The 22,530-nt window shown below is 42.0% G+C and overlaps 1 protein-coding gene across 1 annotated transcript; it reads left to right on the forward strand.

Annotated features, from left to right (window-relative positions):
* Positions 1-715: 715 nt before the first annotated feature.
* Positions 716-22,395, forward strand: lamb1a (laminin, beta 1a). Its single transcript, XM_027020732.3, has 33 exons — positions 716-868; positions 1,199-1,371; positions 2,306-2,441; positions 3,496-3,569; positions 4,417-4,605; positions 4,744-4,807; positions 4,928-5,130; positions 6,368-6,488; positions 6,698-6,886; positions 7,423-7,599; positions 7,743-7,855; positions 8,186-8,265; positions 8,864-8,999; positions 9,091-9,249; positions 9,460-9,587; positions 9,701-9,821; positions 10,004-10,211; positions 11,557-11,700; positions 11,818-12,049; positions 12,505-12,668; positions 12,899-13,123; positions 13,341-13,558; positions 13,705-13,801; positions 17,176-17,545; positions 18,492-18,676; positions 18,874-19,115; positions 19,402-19,608; positions 19,732-19,876; positions 20,155-20,362; positions 20,635-20,776; positions 21,021-21,197; positions 21,571-21,730; positions 21,923-22,395. The coding sequence occupies exons 1-33, from the start codon at positions 841-843 to the stop codon at positions 22,060-22,062; spliced, it is 5,355 nt and encodes a 1,784-aa protein (XP_026876533.3). The 5' UTR covers positions 716-840; the 3' UTR covers positions 22,063-22,395.
* Positions 22,396-22,530: the final 135 nt, after the last annotated feature.

The raw sequence follows: 22,530 nt of genomic DNA on the forward strand, positions 1-22,530 counted from the left end.
AGGTATTCACAAACGTAGAGAGCATTATGATCAATTATGCTTTCTGTACTATTATTCAAGCACCATTATTTCTGCTTTATGCATTTTATTATAACCATTTTATAACCGTATGCCAGTACTTGTGTGAAAAGCCATAATATGAGCAGTGTCAACCAGGTTTTGTTGTACACAATCCTCCAAACTTCTTGGTAATGTAAGAGAGTTCAGAAAGTATTCAGTAAGAATCTAAGGTTGTTTTGATGACTCCGTACCTGTAGCAAATACTATGCTTCTGCAAGTCTGTAAAATGCTACATGGTTAAAACCACACAGTTAAAGGGAACTATATTCTTACGTGGAGATGAGTGTAGATATATGTTAGGTGTATTAGACTATTCCCAGGCGCCTGATACCTTTTGCAATACTTATGTTTTTGAACCGAGTAGCAGTGGTGGGGCTGCTCTATGTCAGAGTGCTTTGTTCCTTTTTGAAGGGGGAGGGTAATTGTACTCACCAAATAACGGCATTGTTTTACACGCAAAACAATTAATGACTACTTCCGTCCGAATAACAACTTTATAGAACAACTAACATTTTAGTGTGCTAAACGTAGCTACAGGGTTAATTCTGCTTAAGTTTAACGGTTGACTACCTTGCTCACATTTAATAGCAAACACCTGGGGGAGGGCTTTGAACATTGTGCGCATGAGCTAGTGGGGAGAGACGGGGGGCGAGAACAAAAAACTTCAGACCCAATTCAGTTGAGTTGGATCATAGCCGCAGCGCAGACGGCCGGACTGGAAGGTGGCGGGAGTGTCGTCACAGTATATGTCTAATTCGGATAACACCCAGAGAGAAAATCATGATTTTACAACTCGCAGCCATTTTATGTAAGTTAGTTTTCACTATTAATGATTTTATTTCCAAATATTTTGCCATAGTTTTCATACATTTAATCAAGTGAAAATGTTAAAATGCCTATTTAACAAAACATTACTGAGGCTTGAACCTCTTTAGGCCGTAATTTCAAATGTATTCTTACTGCGTTAGACGTGACTTTAATTTCACATTCCGTATTTCACATTTAAGATGACTATCCATAGTTTATACTTTGCTTTATTACTTATATGAATTGTATGTTGGCTTACTAAAATGCTTCTCTGTCATAACGGAAGAAGGAAAGGTCCACATAAATAAGTCGAATATATTTATTTATGAAGATTTAGGGACGTGTGCTCTCGCCGAGATACCCGAACGTGCTGATGTATGTACGGAGGGAAGTTGTTACCCCGCTACAGGAGATCTCCTTATCGGCCGAGCCCATCAGTTATCAGCCACCTCTACCTGCGGCCTTGAGAAACCAGAACCTTTCTGTATTGTCAGTCATTTACAGGTAGCGTAAACATACACATTTCTATATCTAAGTTGTTGAAGTTTCTCCATCAAGGTCTAGACCTACCAACATCTTTCTGATGGATAACGTCTCTGGTTAAAGTAGGCCCAATGAGACATCCATAGTTGTGTTGTTCCAGTGGGATGATGCTCACCTCACTATGTCTGATAAATATGTAAACTTATTTTCCAGGCATACTCACCTAATTTAGCTGTACACATATCCTGCTGCACACAAGCATTAAGAACATTAAGAAGTAGACCATTTTGTGAAAACATAATCATGAAATATGTCCTTCATATCTTTAGTTTTGTTTTGAATCTTATAACTGTCAGGAGTCATGAAAATAAAATATCTAATTTGGTAAAAGAGAGTAGAATGAAGAACAAGTGTTTATTTCAATGACTCAGAGTCATTTATGGGAGGCATTATTTCATGTGCATGTCATAACTGTTTCTTGCATGAGAAACCGAAGTGTTTGTGAGTCTGGTGGACTCTAGAATGTCTAGACTACTTCCTGGCAGAGACCACCACAAACAAAACTAAAGGAAAAATTATTTAGGCTCACAGAGTTATGAGGGCTTCCTGTTACTATTCTCCAGTATATGGGCTCATTCTTAACATCCATTGTTAACATCTCTCTCTCTCTCTCTCTCTCTCTCTCTCTCTCTCTCTCTCTCTCTCTCTCTCTCTCTCTCTCTCTCACACGCACACACACACTCATAAAGTGGCATATGTGGAGTGTGGCCTTTGCTGTGTACAGATCAGTGAGACTGTAAGGCATGTAATTCATCTCCAATTTCTGGAACTCAATAGAGACTCAGTAAATGAAAGGATCTTTAGAGTTATATGCCACATTAGATTTGCTGATAGCTGCATGGGACACTGGAAAGCTATTGACATTTTCCATTCTTTCCACCCCCATCCGATGTAGGAAGAAAAGAAATGCTTTATGTGTGACTCCAAAGAGTTCTACGATGAGACAGAACATACAACCAGTCACAGAATCGAAAATGTGGTGACGACATTTGCCCCTAATCGACTTAAGACTTGGTGGCAGTCAGAAAACGGTGAGTTTGCAAGCCAACTTCCTCACAACTGCGTTCTTTTATTTGAAAATTCCACAATTGTATTCTTCCTCACATTGTTTTTAATGATGCCCACTATATTGCTCACTGCTGTAAACAGGAAAGACCATGGTGGATCTAGCCTTTTTTTCTCATGGGAAAAAGAAACACAGCAAATGAGGGTTTGTTAGAAGGATCTTCACAAGCATTTTAGACCCCTTTAATAACACCTCTGTTGGGAGTTACAACTTCAAAGCAAACACCTAATAGCTGACTAGTTAATATCATGACCTACCTTTTAACTGTGGAATGATGGCTGTTTTCTCTTAGGAATTATTGCCCACCAGCTGCATGAAGCAGGGTTATGACCTGAATTACATTAATTAGTGTTGAAATCCTAAAATATTAGTAATTATGGATACAGGTTAAATGAGTTGCATCGTGGTGTTGCAGCTCCAGTGTACTTTAGCATTCTTTACCCAGCCATACTTTATCACTGAGAGGGGGAGGGTAAAGTAATCCCCTGGATTGCCTGTTTCATGGGAAAGAGGGAATGTGAAACGAAGGGAAGAAGGAAGTAACCAGAGAGTCCTGTGAGTATAAGGCTAAGTTGTTCTCTTGAGGAAGTTCGGAGGTCGGAGCATATGGATGACTAGGGAAGTGGTTGTTCACAACAGCAGTGGCAGCCAGCTGGACACTTGGGCCTGGGATTCAGGGGAAGCAGACATTCTGCATGATTATATATTTAAGCTTTTCACAGCTCTTGGCATGGATCCAGTGAAAACAGATGTTCGGATGCAACTGTAGAATCATGATCTAACTGTATGTGGGATTGTTTCTCGGTGTAGCTGCAGATGTTGCCATGAAAGTCATGAGCTGTTGCTCTAAAACAATGGCTCCGTTCTTTAAACACATTTGACCTTGCCACAAGTCTTGCCATTACTTTTGTGTTTCTTTTTTTCCCAAATTTGTCCTTAATTCAAGATGTAATGCTGAAGAACTCTGTGGGTGTACTTGGTAACTTTAAACCTTTTTTAAATCTCTCTGGCTCTGCCAGGTATGGAGAATGTGACCATCCAGCTGAACCTGGAGGCAGAGTTCCACTTCACCCATCTTATCATGACCTTCAAGGTAATTGTGCTGAAAGGTTGATGGACATAGTCATGCATGTGATGACGATGATGATGTGTGTGTGTGTGTGTGTGTGTGTTGGGGGTTCATCTTGGCCCCAGGCCAAGGTGCTGGAAGGCTGGGGGTTGGTGGGGGAATGTGGCTGTGGATGAGTGTGGGAGAGCATTGGGAGGTCTGGAAAAGCTCCAGCTCTGCTTGTGACTGAGACCCTTGGAATGTTGCTGATAAAGATTCCTCTGCAGTCTTCCTTATGTTCTTCTGAGATGTAGAATGTCATGTCCTTTGTCATAAACAGGTACGCATGGTAATATAACTACACAGTTCCTGTGAGTAGTTTTAACATAATTTGCAATCTGTAAGCAATTGGACCAAACAGTTTTCTATTTCAGCCCACTGGATTTGAAATTAAACAACAGGTTAAAGTTTGTCAGCTAAGACAAGATGCATCTCTACTTTGTGAACCATAGAGAAATACTTTTATACATGGAATTTTAGAAGGACAAAAGATCATTTAAACATTTAGATTCTTAGTTGTGCGTGGTTACACTATTAATTCATACAGACGGGAGTTAAAAAAAGATAAACAAAATTGGTTCAGGGTCTTCCATTTGCATCTGGAGTGTGTTGCTGTTGTCTCCCAACATGAAGATTAAAAGTCAGTGCTTTAGTCAGAGCCATAGCCAATCCAGAAGATGGGTGTGTCACCATTAACTGTTTGAGATATTGTTGAGAAGCTAGAATACACTGATGATCTTGGGCATAGCAAAGAACTAGTGGAAGACCCATTCTTCAGTTAGACATTTAGCTCATTCGTTATTAATGTACTCTCACCTCTGTGATCTCCTAGACTTTCCGGCCTGCTGCCATGGTGATCGAGCGCTCTGCAGACTTTGGGAAGACCTGGCAGGTGTACCGTTACTTTGCCTATGATTGCGAGACTTCTTTTCCATTCAAGTCCCATGGCCCCATGAAGAAGGTGGATGATGTCATCTGTGACTCTCGCTATTCTGACATTGAGCCATCAACTGAGGGCGAGGTAAACTTTATTGTGTATTTGCTATAAATTAATTAAAGTGCACTTCAAAGCTTGCACAGTAGTTTCAGATGGTACTTTGTGTATGTGCACAATTTGTGGGGTCATCGTTAATATATCTGCAAACCTTTATTTGTCCAGGTCATTTTTCGTGTACTGGATCCAGCATTCAAGATTGACGATCCTTACAGCCCCAGGATCCAGAGTAAGGCCATCACTTTAATAGACAGATGAATAAATGAAAAACTTTAACATAGAAAATGTACACATGTTCTGCAGAATTCAGGAATGGATATTTACAACAGTATCTTCCCCCTAATGGTAGATATGCTGAAGATCACAAATCTGAGAGTGAACTTCGTTAAGTTGCACACACTGGGAGACAATCTGCTGGACTCACGTATTGAGATCAAGGAGAAGTACTACTATGCGATCTATGACATGGTGGTGAGGGGCAATTGCTTCTGCTATGGCCATGCTTCCGAGTGTGCCCCCGTAGATGGAGCAGGGGATGTGGTGGAAGGAATGGTAGGTTTTCACAAGCATGACACTGGTAACTGAAGCACAAACAGGTTAAAAATCTAGGCTGCTATCTTATTATTACTGATGCAGACCTTTAAGAGAAGGTTTAATGTTCAAAACTCAGTTTTGCAAAAGTTCTGTAGTGTTAAATGTGGTTGTAGAAAACATTAAGTGCAAAGCAATGCATTCTCCAATATGTCACACTGGCATTTGTGCAGCAGTGCTTTTGGGAGTCCCAGCTTGATTATTTTGACTAGCTTCCGGTCAAGGAGGAGCTAAGAGAAGAATGCCTTGATAAGTGACTCTCATGGGAAGAAGTCAGTTGAATAAATCTATTGTGGACTGCTAGCCCACATTTAGAATTTGCTTCCTATTAGGATAAAATAATGTGGACTGTGTAATAACTGAGAAGACCGAATGATTGTGAGAAGTCATGAATATACACACACACACACACAGATGCAAAAGTTTCAGTTTTTGCTGCATTGCATTCAGAAAGGTGCTTGTGCTTGTGTATATGCACCTGAAATATAATATTATATAAGTATAATGAGGGAGTTTCTGTTTAGTTTCCATCCTGTTTTCTTCTCTGACTAACAGAAATGTTTCCATTGCACAATCTTAGCAAAACATGAATGAAATCCGTTTGGATCCCAATGTCAAAACTTAATATTATCAAAAGCACTGTGATGTTCTTTGATTTCTTCTGCGAAGCAGTACAGTAACACAAGAGATTGCCTGAACTCTGCGCATGTGCTCTCAAAGCTGGCGTTTGTTAATGCAGTCCAGATGCCTCCAGTATAAACATTTTCTGCTGCCATCTGGATGGGGAATTTTGTACTTCATTCTGAGCAGCTGTGTCGTTTGCCAACTTCCTCTTGCTCGAAGAGGCTATGTTTGGTGTTAAAAGAATATCTATCTTTTAAAGAGAACCTGATTAATGGAAACGATGGTGTTGTTTAAGTACCGTGAAAAAAAATGTAAAGCCTTTTGAATTCAATGCATGCCCTTAATCAAATAGGATTCTGTGACAGTTTTTCACTACAAATGGAGTTAGATGCTTAAATATATATTTATTAAGTAATTTAAAACATTAGTGTTCACACATGTTGTAGTTATCTCCAAGAGATATTTTTAGTTTTTGAGGTTTTTTTCATATCCTGTTTCCCAGTTAATCTGTTTTTCATACTTCAGTTGTTCCATGGTTGTGGGTTTATAATCCTTACACTGGCTCATCCTGCAGGTCCATGGTCACTGTATGTGTAACCACAATACTATGGGTCTGAACTGTGAACGCTGTCAGGACTTCTACCATGACCTGCCCTGGAGGCCTGCAGAGGGCCGCAACACCAACGCCTGCAAAAGTATGATAGTTATGGTCAACATTATGTACATGTGATACAAATACTTTATAATCATACTGTTAGTATTTTGCATTGCTACTAAATTACAGGAACTTTCAGCTAAAGCACTTTCACAATACCCTGTAAAAGTGAAAGACGTTGGAGTTCTGAATGGATAAATGACTAAGTGCATAAAAGAGTATATCTGTAATCTGTCATTGCCTGTACAGAGTGCAACTGCAATCACCACAGTGAATCCTGCCACTTCGACATGGCTGTGTACCAAGCTTCTGGCAATGTGAGTGGAGGGGTGTGTGATGACTGCCAGCACAACACCATGGGCCACAACTGCGAGCAGTGCAAGCCCTTATTCTACCAGCACCAGGAACGGGACATCCGCAACCCCAACATCTGCGAACGTGCGTCCCATCACTCGTCTCGTTTTGCTCACATCCTGTTATTCTTCTCTTCCTATCTGCAGTCATCTGTTCCTTTTTCTGTCTGTCTGGTCTAGATGGAAAGGCATGTCTGACTGGGCCTTTGAACCTTTGGCTCTCTTTGTGGTGGGGGGGGTTGGTGCAGGGAAATACCTAGCCCTTGAAGTTTTCCCACTCACCACAGAACGGAACCCTAGCCTGCACACAATGCAGTGGTTTCATATGTTTGCACAGTGACTGAGGTTTTAAAGCCAGCCTTTTTTACTGCAAAGCAAAAATGTGGGCTCTGTTTCAGACCACACATGGTGTAACAGCCCAGTTATTCAAAAGTACAAAGACATGACTGGCATTTTTCATACTTAATTACCAAACCTATTTCCCTCTTTCGTTTGATTCCATAACAAATATGTGTGTTGATTTGTTGAACGTGCATGCTGATTTAGTGCATGGAGTGAAATTGTAGAAAGGGGCAGTTCTTAGTGGCTGTTGTTAATGGCTTTATCTTTGTCCCTCTCTAGCTTGCAACTGTGATCCCATTGGCTCTCTGAATGGCGGCATCTGTGACGCACTGACAGATGTCTCTCTGGGACTGATAGCGGGTCAGTGTCGCTGCAAGCCTAATGTGGAGGGTGAACGCTGTGACCAGTGCAAACAAGGCCATTACGGCCTCAGCGAGCACCCGCTGGGATGTCAACGTAAGTGTGTAGCAATGCCAACTTCCTGCTTCACAGTCAAGACGATAAGGGCCATCTGCATTTATTTTTTTTTCAGCTTTTGTGCTGCATGATCACTGTGTAAATTTATTAAACGGTGCATGTTGTCCACTTGTTTTACCTAGAATGCAACTGTAATGTGCTGGGCACCATTCCTGGTGGAAGCCCTTGTGACACAACTTCAGGAAACTGCTACTGTAAGCGTCTGGTTATGGGGAAAGACTGTGACCAGTGTTTAGTAAGTTACCCTTTGCTTATGAAGACGCATTCATAACAATACTGGACATTTATCTATTTGGGAATTAGACTACTGTCACTCGATGTAACAAATCAATTCTAAGGAACATTATTTTATTATGCAATGTGTTGCAGTGACAATTGTTTACATGTAATCTCAAGACAGCCCTTTATTCTATTTGTTTATGCAAGAGCTGGCACAGACAGACAAACATTCTCTCTCTACAGAGTAAATTTCCCCAGTGTAAACCCCTGTTTCACACCTGGGGAGATGTGACATACATGGCTTGCTGTTCAGAGAGTGCTTTAACAAGCTGTTCATCTTTTGCAGCCTCAGCACTGGGGGCTTAGCAATGACATGGATGGCTGCAGGCCATGTGACTGCGATACTGGAGGTGCTCTTAATAACAAGTGAGGTTAAAATTAAGCTCAGTCTGCCTTCAGCAGTGTAGATGTTCTGGTTGTTGTGATTAATTTTCAGAAGGTAGCTATATTGGTTTGTTTACTCAACCCACATAAATTGTCTTTTCAGACTGATCTTTCTTGCCATTTTGTTAAAATGTATGACCTGGGACTAGCATTGAAAACTAAACCAATTATCAAAACATGCTTTATATATATATATATATATATATATATATATATATATATATATATATATATATATATATTATTTCTTTATTATTATAAAGAATGCATTATTGTCATAAAAATAATACATTAGATATCAACAACTCCATTCAGCAGTAACACTACATGTAAAGACCAGATTAGATGTGGAAGTAGTCCTTCTTTTAGTTTTATTTCACTTTTAGGAGTTATGCTTAAGTTTTGAACACAATTCTAAATCATTTCCCAATGGAATTGTTCATGGAAAACATCTGAGAGGAAACATCCCATCTATAATTTGTCATGACGTATATACTTATGTGTAAATATATCAGTTGATTTCCTGCTTCCCACTGGAGAGATAGAGATCATGTTCATGTTTCTTGTTTGAATTTGCCAGCTGTTCTGCAGAGACAGGTCAGTGTCAGTGTCGGGAGCACATGTTTGGCCGTAGCTGTGACCAGGTGGAGTCTGGCTTTTACTTTATTGCTCTGGACCACTATGTTTATGAAGCCGAAGATGCCAAGTTTGGACCTGTAAGTCTACTATATCTACTATATATACTATCTTTAGAGTGATGTTTGCTGAGTTGCCTCTGCAGTGTAGATTACAAATCTGTCTCTCCAGGGTGTAAGCATTGTCCAGAGACCCTACCCTATAGACCGCACCCCAACCTGGACTGGTATTGGCTTTGTGAATGTTCCGGAAGGGGCTTATCTGGAGTTCAGCATTGACAATATCCCATTCTCCATGGAGTATGACATTCTTATTCGCTATGAACCCCAGGTTAGATTCTGCACAGTTCTGCATCTTCATTTCATTTCTATCAAGTTTTTACAGTCTAACCACATAATAGATGACTAGCATGGAGCATACCAAACTGCTTTGATAGAGGAGTGTGTTATTTTAAGACCAGCAAACACCTTTATCCGCATCACATCATAGAGCAGGTATTTGTTTCGTCCTTTCATTTTGTGTGTGTGTGTGTTTGTGTAGCTTCCAGAGCAGTGGGAGGAAGTACTGATGACAGTCATCAGGCCTCATGTCATCACTACTGAGAGCCGTTGTGCCAACACCATGCCGGATGATGACAACCAGGTGGTGTCCTTACATCCTGGCTCCAGGTGTGTGTGTGTGTGTGAACATGTTTATGATGCAGTGAGATTAAGAAAGGTCTTATTGTGTTCGGATAAAAGTGAATCTGTTCAATCTAAGTGTTCATTGCACTTCTGCTCAGGTACGTGGTGCTGCCCAGGCCTGTATGCTTTGAGGAGGGGCTGAACTACACTGTGCGCCTGAGTCTTCCTCGATACTCCACCAGCAGTGACATACAATCTCCCTACACACTTATTGACTCGGTATCTTCCTTCTTTCATCCCCTAGGCTCAATCAAAAATACTTCGAAAGTGAAATACACACTATTCAGAGTGTAAAAAACAATTTATTGCCAGTTACTCCCTTATAGTGTAGTCTCACTACATGAAAATACCTTCGTTGTGCTGTAAGCAAGCTCTTGACAGTTTTGGCCGGTGTTTCATAGATTGTGCTGATGCCTCACTGCAAGAATCTGGAGATCTTCTCTGGCTCTGGGTCAGAGGGTGGGGACGTGGTGACCAACAGTGCCTGGGACACCTTCCAGCGCTACCGCTGCTTGGAGAACAGCCAGAGTGTGGTGAAGACACCCATGCCTGACATCTGTAGAAACTTCATCTTCAGTGTGTCTGCTCTTCTGCACCAGAGAGCTAAAGGTACAAACTGACAGGCAAGGCACACACACACACACGCATACACCTGCACACACACGCCAACACACACTCACTCCATCAGTTTCCTTGTCCGATTTCCAGGACCTAAAGCCTTGCAAGCGCATGTGGCGTGTCAGGCAACGGTCTTCAGTCTCTTCTCTTTTGCATGTCGTTCCTCTCCTGTGCTCTCTGCTTCTCTCTCTCTCTCTCTCTCTCTCTCTCTCCGCATGTCATGGCTTGTGTTTGTGAGTGTGTGAAAGCCTGAAGCATGATTATAGGGCCTTTCCTCTCTGAGGCAAACTTGTTCAACAGCATTAATCTCATCCACTGTCAAACAGAGAGTGAGAAAGTCCTGGAGACAGGAAACAAACTGTTTTCATTTTAGTAATTACAGGTTTGTGAATCTGAAGACAGAGTTCATCCAGGCCCCTAGAATGTCAAATGATTCTGATAATATCTGGGATTCTGTTAAGAGATAATATAAATGAAAAAAGTCTATAGTTCTTGGTTATGCTGTAATCTTTAGAACGCATAAAAAATGTGTGATATGCAAGTGCAATGATTAATGTTCAGTAATAAATAGTTTAATGAATTCCTATGAATAAACATTTCATTGAATGATATGCTAATCTTTATACAACTTAGTATATGATGCATTCCATCTACACTGAGGTTGGAAGGAGCACACTGAATGAAGTGATGTCGGTGTAGACCTGTAGATGCTGAGGTTTGGGTGGCTACCGCTCATTTGTCATGGCCTCCGGCCACTGTTTGCTGCATGTCAGACACACTGACCAGGCTGAGTACTTCAGCTCTGTGTGCATGCTCAGGGCCACTGAGACCACTGAGGTCTGCTGCTCCAGCGGGCTCCAGCTGGCAGTGTGGGAAGCTGCAGGGACACCAGCGGTCTTAAGGACATGAATGTTTAAACAAGGAGTTGCGTGACGAGTTGAAGTATGCATTCTTTCATGCATACCTTATATGCTAATGTTTATACAACTTAGTATATGAAGCATTCCATCTGCAATGAGGTTGGAAGGAGCAGGTATGTATGCTTTCATGCATACTCTGGCTGTCAAGAGAGAGAGAAGACAAGAAGGCATCTCTTGTGACCATAGACTTTAGATATAATGTAGATTTAGAGTGATTGAGGAGCGATCTAATTTGGAAGGAATTTGGAAGCTTTTGTTTAAAAAAGTTGTATTTTATGTATTTCTACATGATATCTTAGGCATGTACTACATAGGGCTAGTTGAGTCTGAGGTGTTGATGGCTGTGAAGTTTGTATAAGGAAAAGGCCTTCAAACACCTCTCCATCTCTCTCTCTGTCTCGCCCTCTCTCTGTCAGCCTGTGAGTGTGATCCTCAGGGTTCCCTCAGTACGGTGTGTGATCCGAATGGTGGGCAGTGCCAGTGTCGGCCGAATGTAGTGGGCAGAAACTGTGACAAATGTGCCCCCTCTACCTTTCACTTTGGACCCCAAGGGTGCAGAGGTGAGTCTGTTTTTGTTCCTATTTTCACTAGTCAGTGTGTCCACCCTGGTATTCTGATTTGTTGTGAAACAGAGCCAGTGGATAAACAGGTGGCTCTTTCCTGCTCTCTCCCTCCAGAATGTGGGTGCGATCCTCAGGGCTCTGTGTATGCATTCTGCCACGAGGCCACCGGTCAGTGCGAATGTGTTCCGGGAGCATATGGACGTCAGTGTGACCGCTGTCTCCCCGGACACTGGGGCTTCCCTAACTGCCGTCCCTGTACGTGTAATGGCCATGCGGAGCAGTGTGACCCCCACACGGGCCAGTGCTTGGACTGCCAGGAGCACACCACTGGACACAACTGCGAGAGGTCCGTCACTCAATTTAGGGCGGTGGTGAGACTGAACCTAGCTATGCTGTAATAATATAGACAGCGGATAGACAACCATTCAACACAATTAATGTGGTAAAAAGCCACAGAGCAAGTCATCGGTTTCTGAGGAAGTTTACTATTTTATTCAACATTATGCTTATTTGCCCAATTACTAATCGGTCTCTTGAAATAAGAAGGGCTATGTAAATAAAAATAATGTAATGGGCTGTAGTTCTTATGTAATTCACCCACTATAAATGTTAAAGCTCTCAAATTATAGCTGACATTCTGATCTTAAGTTTTTTCATTCTAGTGCACAACAGCACCAGGTCAAAACATCACAAGCTGTTTCACTATCCATTTCAGGCTATGCTGTGTTCATCATTTTAACCTGAACTTGGCTTTGTAAAGTTTCACTGAAATGCAACTCAGTTTCTTTACTGTCTTTGCAGATGTTTGGATGGTTACTATGGTGACCCTGTCCTGGGCTCCGGGGACCACTGCCGCCCTTGCATGTGTCCGGATGGTCCAGGCAGCAGTCGCCAGTTTGCTGGCATGTGCTACCAGAGCCATGACTCACTCCATGTGTTCTGTGTCTGCAGCCAGGGCTATAAAGGTAACTAACATCGTGTAGTTAAGGGGAAAGGTTCTCATGGAATATCTAGTACAGGAGCTTGTTTTAGTTTGAAGCTTTATAATTGGGATATTTATTGGATACAGTGTGTTGAAGACCATTTTCAACATACAAGTGAATATCATTAAGTGAGTGTAAGTGAACATCATGACTGAGGACGTTGCCCTGTATGGAATTTTGCATTGATTGCTTGATTTCTTCAATCCATTTAGGTTCCAGGTGTGATGAGTGTGCACCTGGTTTCTATGGAAACCCTCATGAGGCAGGTGGAGAGTGCCGGCCGTGTCAGTGCAATAAAAACATTGACCTGGTGGATCCGGGGTCCTGCGATGCCCACACTGGCACCTGTCTCAAGTGCCTATACCACACTGAAGGCGAGAGCTGTGAACGCTGCAAACTGGGTTACTATGGCAATGCCCTTACTCAGGACTGCAGAAGTAAGTATTAGAGTTGGTTTTAGAGGTGGGCCTTCATTTCTCTGAAGGTCATTCTCAGACGCTTCAAACCTCTTACCCCTGATTGTTGTACATGTGCAAATTTAGAATTTTGCTTATTAGTGATATATATATTTGTCTGTTGATTACTGTTGATTACTTCCATGTCATGTCAGCCTGACGTATCAGTTTCAGTCACGTGCTGTTCGCTGCTCTGCAGGGTGTGTCTGCAACCACTTGGGGACTCAGAAGGAGGTGTGTCCCTCGGTGGGCGAGTGCCACTGTGAGCTGAGCAGTGGGCAGTGCCACTGCCTGCCCAACGTGGTGGGGCAACACTGCGACCTGTGTGCCCCGGACACCTGGAACATGGCCAGCGCCCGAGGCTGCGAGCCCTGCCATTGTGACCCCAGCCACAGCTCCAGCTCCAGCTGCAACGAGGTGGTTCACCCTAACATCTAGTCCGACCACTGGCCTTAGGCTCAGAGCAGAACTGTTCAGGGTCAGATTGGCTCATGGGCTATGTGCTAATGCAGCTGGAGTTGCACAGTTCGTGTAAGTCATCTGCTTTCGTGGCTCTGTTCTAGATAAGTGGCCAGTGTTCATGTAAGCCTGGCTTTGGGGGGAGGACATGTGGAGAATGCAGAGAGCTATTTTGGGGGAACCCAGAAATCAAATGTCATGGTAAGTTGTTGTTGTTATTATTATTATTATTATTATCAGTAGTAGTAGTAGTAGTAGTAGTAGTAGTAGTAGTAGAAGTAGTAGTAGTAGTAGATAGAATATTCTCATCACATTTTCAGTTAGGAGAAATCAAAGAGCTCTCGATATAATAGCGTCATTTTTTTTGTATGATGGAAATAACTTTGCAGAGCATCGCAGAGTTAAAATGGATTCATACAAGCACTGAGAATTAGATTAACCATGATGAGGCTTTAGACCATAGCAGTGAATGTCTTCATGCTCTGTGATTAGCTCCAGATGTTTGAGCACCATAATGGGCTCAGAGGAAATCTGGTTAAGCTTCCCAGTATCTTCTCTTTGTCTACAATGCAGCTTTATTCTAGTGGGATTTCCCTGAAGGGGCTATGATGCAGTACAAGTCTACAGAGAGCAGCCTTTGTCCCTCATAGTACTGGATAGGGTACACCACAGCTTAAAACATGCTGTTAAGACAGAAGGCTCTTAAAACACTTTTTAGCCTATACCTTACAGTAATTGTTGTTTCCCAACATTTACAACCACTCTCTAACAGCTTTAGATTTGAGAAACCGGCCAGTCCTCTATGAAGTAAGTTTCTCAAAGGGGCAGTCTTTTTAGCTTTCCAAAAACTTTCTCTTTTAAATAGAAGCACACAATATACTCATGTGCATTGTGTGTTTTATCTTCATTCAGAACATATTTTGAATAACAGTTGACTTTTGGCCACTTTACATCCTGGCCAACTCTGCAGTCGGTAAAAATGCAATAAAACCCGACAGTCAAAACCTGATTAAAAAAGCATGAGGGTCTTTTTTGAGAACCTAATCTAGTCCTATGTGATTATCCTTTGAGCTTCCTCTTTTCAAAAGCAGATTAACTGGGCCTATTAAAAACTTAAATGGTTGCCACTTTGGACTGTGTTTAAACTGAAGAGCAATTATTTACTAAAGCTATTGGCAAAGTGGTATTATACAAAATTATATATGATGCAAATCAACAATTTTAATAATGTAAAGGTTTATAAAATAGTGAACCTAACCTTCAAGAATGACCAGACTTGATAAAACATGAACTGGTGACTTCATACATCTGGGGACAAAACTGATCACTGTCACTTATCAGTGTCAGCCATGTGTACATTAACTTCCTGATGTCAATGTAGTTTTTAAATCATAAGGATATGTTGCAGTCTCTGAAAGGCTGGACTACCCAGCTTCACTTGAGACATATGGACAGGATGTACTCTCAGGGCTGTCCTTGGTTTGTATTCTTGGCTGAATGTTTCTGAAGCTGAGGTTGAGTGGCTCATTGCAGGAAGCCAGCCTTTAAAAGGACATCGTTTGTCTTTTTTTTCCACAGCTGAGGAGTCTGTACTGATAGAAATCGCCCTCCTTGTTTGTTTGGCAAACTGCGACATAGCAGGAAGCCCCCTCCAAGTCGTTTCTCTAACATCCAGTTACCCTCCCCCCCCCCGCCCATAGCTAAGTGTTGACTTACCCTTAATATGCCCTAATTCCACTCCAGGGGAGGAAAAAGGGTGTGCTTTTCCTCAGCTGGTTGAGGGTGCCATTTGTGTGACTGTGGTAGTAGATTCTGTACATTCGTTTTAATAAAGTACCCAAGTGCAAGGTGAGGTCACAACATGTGAAGGTAGAAAAGTAGTATCCACCAAGCAAGTTGGTTGGATTGGATGAGACCAGTTCTTTTAATGTTCTGCTCTCTATTGTTAGTGTCGTTTCAGGTACATTTCTTCCTTTTAGACTCTTTTGTCTTATCTCTGCTATGCATCATAGTGTAATCATGTAGGTCCTTGTGCTCAGACATGCATCAAATTTTATTACAACAATCAGATCTAAAACTATGCTTTCAATGGAACGTTACTTACATCATGATCCGAGAGTCTTACTCCACTGGGTTGTTACAATAAATTAATGTCTTGGTATCTCTATGTAGATAAAGAAGGAAATTAGGACAATCAATTGCTCAAAATTGCTACAATGAATGGAAACTTTCACAATTAGGTTCCTTTTTTGATCAGCCTGTTTGTTACCTCATATAGATCATTGTGCCTACTGAAAATCTCACCCTCTCTGTTGCAAGGAGCTGCCTATACAAATGGGGTATATAATAACTTGAGCATTTTCACTTATTAACAGTCCTGAATACTGGTCACAGAAAAAAGCAGGTGGGACTATGGTGTATGTGCATGAGTGTGTGTGTGTGTGTGTTAAATATTTCCATCTCCACACCTAGGCTGTGGCCTGTATATGTGAAGGTAGTGTAAATAGAGGCTTACTATAAATGTAAATAGAGGCAATATGCATTTTTAGAGTTATTCCATGGTTAAGCTTTCCTTTAACCTCTAGAGAGCAGTTGTGGTATTACCAAATGTGCATTAGATAATAAATGTGTATCAGTATCAAAAACAAAGACCTGCATATTTTCAGCTTCAGCGTCTCCAGGGTTCAAATTCACTGCATGCTTCATCAGGATGCTCCCTTCTGCAGTGCCTGAGGCCCCCTCTACAATAGCAGGATTAACCTCTAAGTTAAGCACCAACTTCCACATAGCCTTTTGTCCACATTAGGGCCCTGAGGAGATGACGTCCTTTATCTGAGAATTTGCTCATTCGATGTAGTCCCAATAATTCTGCCTGTGTGTGTGTGTGTGTGTGTGTGTGTGTGTGTGTGTGAGAAACACTTCAGGTTGGAATGCTTTTCAAGTAAATGACTAGAAGCTGTGTTGGGGGATGTGAATATAAACATGTGGCAGAAACGGGTCTCCTTCGGCAGGAGGCTTCCTGTGTATGTGTTTGGCTGGGGAGGAGTAAGGATTTCGTGTGTGTGTGTGTGTGTGTGTGTAATGGTGGTGTAAAGTCATCTTTGCTATTATATTTACTTAGGGTCTTTCACTATTTGTGTGCTAGTTGAAACCCTTTTGTTTCCAGATGGCATCTCTCTAGTGGAGCGTAGTAATTTGTGCTTTAACTCCCTTTCTATTTCCCAGCCCACTGAGTGGTTGCCAGTTCTCACTCTGTAGTGCAACATCTGTGATCAGCTGTTGAAGGGCTCAAAATTAAAGTGGAGAAGCCCTATCCTATTACTGGTTACCATCTCTGAACTGAACCCATAAACTTTTAAGCATGGTTAAATTTACTTGTTTCAGGTTTTTAGTTTATAAAAGTGTTTACAGGATGATATGAGAGCTGTCCATATGCTAGGGTTAAGGGACTCAACACAGCTAGTTAAAGGCACAGTACTCAGAAAATGCATTGTTTTTTTGTGTGTTGTACATATCCAGTCTGTGTGTGTGTGTGTGTGTGTGTGTGTGTGTGTGTGTGTGTGTGTGTGTGGCAGCATGTGATTGTGACCACAGGGGAATCGCAGAGCCGCAGTGTAACAAAGACACTGGCCACTGTGTGTGTGCGGAAGGCATTTCGGGCCCCCGCTGTGACATATGTGCTCGTGGTTACTCTGGTGACTTCCCGCACTGCAAGCGCTGCCACCAGTGCTTCGCTGAATGGGATGTGATCATAGGAGAGCTCACCAACCAGACCCATAGGCTGGTGCAGAAGGTCAACACCATAAAATCCAGCGGCATCATTGGACCTTACCAGGACACCATTAACAGTGTGGAGAGAAGCGCTAACTCCATCCGGGACATCCTGGCCCAGAACCCTGCCACTCAGCCCCTCAGTGAGATCCAGGGCCTGTTGGAGCAAGCCACGTACGTCATGCTCCACATATGTCCAAGCACACAGAGGGTGGTAGGGTCCTATTTGGTTTAAGGGCGTTTTCGTACTTGTTCTGAATACTTGAGTCTGCACCCAGGACCGATTCTAGGCTTGTTTGGGGGAGGGGCTTATTATCACTGGTTTGCTTTCACACACAAGAACAGTATCCGAACTGTAGATCGACTGCGCAATTCCATATGTCACTTTTCTGCATGTAGAAGCTTCATAGGTTTGCTGCTTTTTATTATTGTGCTTGGATACATACACCCAGGCAGCAAGGAACAGTGCATATGGGATGCATGGAATTCCACAGTGAAGGAGCGCCTGCAAACAAGGAGCCATTCTTGTATGAGAAGATACGTATGCAGTATATTTTCCCCTGTAAAATATACTCTCGAGAGATTTTAAAAGTTTGCCTGGACAGTAAACATTTATTTACTCAGAAAAAAACATGAAGCTTGAAAAGGGAAGTAACGGGATAAGTCAAAGCAGTCACGCCACTTAATTAACCAATCAAGCAGCCCCACACGCTGCCGGAAGTGAATAGCTGCCACACTTGCTGCGGACCGCTCTGGAGCTCGCTAGAAGCGAACTCGAGACCACCGATTTCAGAAGGATCAGAGATCGATACTTGACCAAACGTATCAAACTTGTGGAGCAAGCGTATCTGGGTCCGGAAAAAAGATATAGTGTGAAAACGCCCTAAAACATTAACGATGGCACAATGTAAAGCTCATTTGTGGCCTCTAGTGGATGATTCTGGAAATGCATCCGCTCTTTATATTTATCAAATGAAAAACATACATCGTTTCATAAGGATCATGATTGCAATTCAGTTGAGATTGATCTTGCATAATTAATTAAATAAACTTCTGTAAAATGTTTAAAAATACACATTTTATTTAAATATGTATTTTTTTTTTATTTTTTTTTTTGCAGAACCTTGATGGGTGAATTGAATGACAAGCTGAATCAGACAGAGGAGTTGATGTCTCAGATCTCAGCTGACAGCAATAGTACAGAGACCAAGCTGGAGGCATTCAGTGAGGAAACTCAGAAACTACAACGTACTGTCAAAGAGCTGCAAAACCAAGTTGAGTTCATGAAGAATTCAGATGTGCGAGGTCAGCAACACTGCATCTGACATAAAAGATTGCACTCTGATTTGCGTTAATAGTTTCTTATACCTTTGACACGTCTTCATGCCTCAATCAAAATGATACAATATGGCTTTTAAAAAACAATGTAGTGCTTCGAGTCATTGACTACTTAATGCACGGAGTGTGTGGATGTGATTAAATCTGTGTCTGCACATGTCCAGGAGCATCAGCTAGCATGAGCAAATACCTGCAGCAGTCTGAAGCAGCAGAGGCGCGTGTGAATGCTTCCACCACTGACCCAGACAGCGTGGTAGAGCAGTCAGCCTCGCTGCGCAAAGAAACAGAAGCCAAGATGAACCAGACCAAAGATGACTTCAACAGGAAGCAGGCTGAGCATGCTAAAGCTCTGGACCACCTGGCTGGCCAGCTGGAAACTCTGGACCTCAGTGAGCTCAGTGAGAAGGTGAACATCACCTTATAAGCTACGATAAAACCTTCAGAGATTAGTAAGAAGTATAAAAGGTGTATGTGTTATATGTCCTATGTGACAACATCAAAATATTATTGATGGTATTATATGGTAATATAAGTAGTCACTGGCATAAATCAATTTCCCATCTAACTGTTCCCCTTAATCAGAGGTAGATAGCCTGTATAGAGACGAATTCCGCTCTGATATGATCCAAGATCTGTGGCAATCCTGCTGGTTCTAAGACATTTTGATCATTTTTGCTTTGACCTGATTCCAGACCTGTGGCAGTCCTGCTGGTTCAGAGACCTGTGCAGACTCCCCCTGCGGAGGCTTAGGTTGTGTGGATGCTATAGGAAACAGTAAATGCGGGGGAGAGGGATGTAATGGCCTCACAACTTTGGCCCAGCATGCATCGAAGAAAACCAAGGACTTTGAACAGGATATCATCAGTGCCATGGAAGAGGTGGACAAGCTCTCCAAGATGGTGAGCCTGGGTTCCCAACTATGGGATGTCTGGATGTCTGATCAGGATACCATATATGTACTTTCATTCAGACTGCAGTATATTAAGGTCTCTGAGCTTTAATTCAGACTGCTGTGCATTCAGGTCTCAGAGGCAAAGGTAAAAGCAGACGAGGCCAAGATGAATGCTCAGGAAGTGCTTCTGAAGACCAACGAGACTAAACGACGTGTGGACCACAGCAACCAGGAGCTACGCGACCTCATCAGACAGATCCGGGACTTTCTCACCCGTAAGCTCATACCACCTACTCACTTCTGACTGATCAGATAAATTTCATCATGGAAATATCACAGTGATAAAACTGAAGAGGATACAAGTTGGCTTTTATTAGGTGGGTGTGTACCCCCTGTCCCAAGCAATGACTGGCACAGCATCACTAGCATACCCAATTTCCAGGTTTATACAGTGCTAGCCATTTCCAGGTCTGTTGCACAGAACTGCTTTGAAGGTTCAGTTAAGTGGTCCTAACCTTTGCCCCACTGATCCTCGTGCTGTTGCTGATGGCAGAAGAGGGAGCTGATCTGGAGAGCATCGAGGCAGTGGCTAACGAAGTGCTGCAGATGCAAATGCCCACCACGCCAGCCCAGTTGCAGAACCTGACAGCCGAGATCCGCGAACGTGTGGGCAGCCTGTCTGACGTGGAGAACATCCTTAACCAGAGCGCCGATGACATCCACCGAGCCGAGAGCCTGCTGGAGCAGGCGCGCAAAGCCAGGTCAGAATAACATCCTGCATCAAGTGCAGACTAGTTTTACAACTCTCATTTTTTAATGGTTGTCTCAGAAGCTCAGTATTAATAATGTACAGTTATTGCTGTCCGTGTGTGTGGTGTACTATTATCCTCTAGTGGCTACATAATGAAACAGCTGTAACAACAGTTGTAAAATCATACTGTCATAGCCGTCCATCGTGTATATATCATATCTCCTTATAACATGAGTAAGTTTTCTGCACTCTTGATAAGCTCAAATCCTGTGTTTGTAACAGGAATGAGGCGTCAAATGTGAGGAACACAGCTGATATGGTGCAGGAAGCGCTAGATCAGGCGGAGAAAGCTCATAGTGCTGTCACTGAGGCCTTGAAACAGGCGTCCAGTGACATAAAGGGAACACAGGACTTGCTGGCGTCTGTAAGTTAATGTCATTTTACCAGAATTCTGTGACAAATAAGTAGACAAATAATTTGTGTGCTAATACAAGTATTATATTAGTTTAAATGTGTAGAGATTTCATAACTTTGGAATTATATTTTTGGTTGTTCATGAGAAAAAAAACTCAGAAACAGCACAAATGCATCTTTGAGAGAGTGTTTACTTTGAGACTGTATATCCTCTGGCAACCTGTGGCTTGATCCTGAATGTCCTGTGGTACCAGGTGGAGTCTGAAACAGCTGATTCAGAATTCAAGCTGAGCAATGCTACCCAGAGGCTGCTGCAGCTAGAGAGAGATGTGGCTCTGCTGAGAGAGAAAGCACTCAACACCTCCACCAGTGCCGAAAAGACAGAGAAGGATGCATATAGTGTCAAAGAGACGGCAGAGCAGCTCAGCAAGGTACCTGCACACACTCACAAATTCAAATTTAATAAATGCTTGAATAAAACTAGTGATGCATCATAGAGGAGAAATCACTTGCATTACTGAGAAATCACTGCACATGTGTTGGTACTAATAGAAAATGCTTCACATGTTTATTAGATATACTGATGCCATAAACTTAATAGGGGTAGAATGCTGTTGGTTTATATTGCTTCACTCATCCAGCAAAGGTCATTTTTTCACCTCTACTCCTCATAATTAAGGTTACAAGCGGGTAGGTACAGTTGGTCTTACATCAGGGTCAAGGCAAGGGGGAGGCTGACAGATTACAGAAAAAAAGTTTTTTAGCAACACAAACTCATGTTTGAATGTGTGCATTTCTTTGCAGGATTTGAACACGGAGCTGAAAGATAAGTACAGTAATGTGGAGGAGCTGATCACTCAGAAGGCTCAGGGAGTGGCAAATGCCAAGAAAAGAGCCGAGATGCTTCAACAGCAGGCCAAAGAGCTCCTGCTGCAAGCTACTGACAAATTACAGCTCCTCAAAGGTACTGCTCTTAGTTCCCTAACTAGAACCTTAATGCTGAATAATGCAGATGTTAAAATATGACTTCCATTTCAATGTAATAAAATCTGAACTGTTTCTTTCCTGACTTTTAAATTTGAAGTGTCTAATATTTCATCAGTGTCTTGTTCATGCACACATATTTTGATTTAAAAATGAAATAATATGCCAACAGACTTGGAAAAATCCTATGATGAAAACCAGAAGACACTAGAGGACAAGGCCAATGAGTTAGTGGACCTGGAGAAGGCTGTGAAAGAGCTGCTGCAAGAAATCAGTCAGAGAGTCACTGTATACAGCACATGTCTATTTTAACAACAATGCTATTTAGGTACAAGACATAACAATCATTGATGTACTGTTAAAAAGGGAAATATGAATGTTTTGATAAAGCAAAGCTCCCATACCAAAGTAGAATGTAGGCTGGAATTTATAAAGCCCAGAAACCAGAAGACTGAATGCACCATTTGCCCTGGTGACCACGTACCTGCAGAGTCTTCTACCTGTTACATGCTCATTTGATTCTAGTGTTTTCAAATAAAACTGTATTCTGTGTTCTCCAATGAATTCCTGGACCAAACTGTGCATAAACATAAACCAAATAAACATTTCATGCAAGCTATACTAAAACTGTTTTTAATTTTTTCATCCTGTTGTTTTTTGTTTTTTTTTTGCCTAGAAAATTTGAATGAATTTTAAAGTAGAATTCTGTGACCTGAACGTTTCAGTTAGTAATGGCAGTTTATTTAATCCTTGGCTGCTGTGTATACATTAAAATATAGG

This window comes from Electrophorus electricus, chromosome 4, assembly GCF_041902795.1.
Source record: "Electrophorus electricus isolate QZ-2024a chromosome 4, ASM4190279v1, whole genome shotgun sequence".
NCBI lineage: Eukaryota > Metazoa > Chordata > Actinopteri > Gymnotiformes > Gymnotidae > Electrophorus > Electrophorus electricus.

What these genes read in the sequence shown, in the direction of transcription:
- lamb1a (XM_027020732.3), top strand. Translation starts at nt 841, where the DNA reads ATGATTTTACAACTCGCAGCCATTTTAT. An exon ending in CAACCCCAACATCTGCGAAC is followed by an intron (nt 6,887 to 7,422) that starts GTGCGTCCCATC and finishes GTCCCTCTCTAG; the next exon opens with CTTGCAACTGTGATCCCATT. An exon ending in TTATTCGCTATGAACCCCAG is followed by an intron (nt 9,250 to 9,459) that starts GTTAGATTCTGC and finishes GTGTTTGTGTAG; the next exon opens with CTTCCAGAGCAGTGGGAGGA.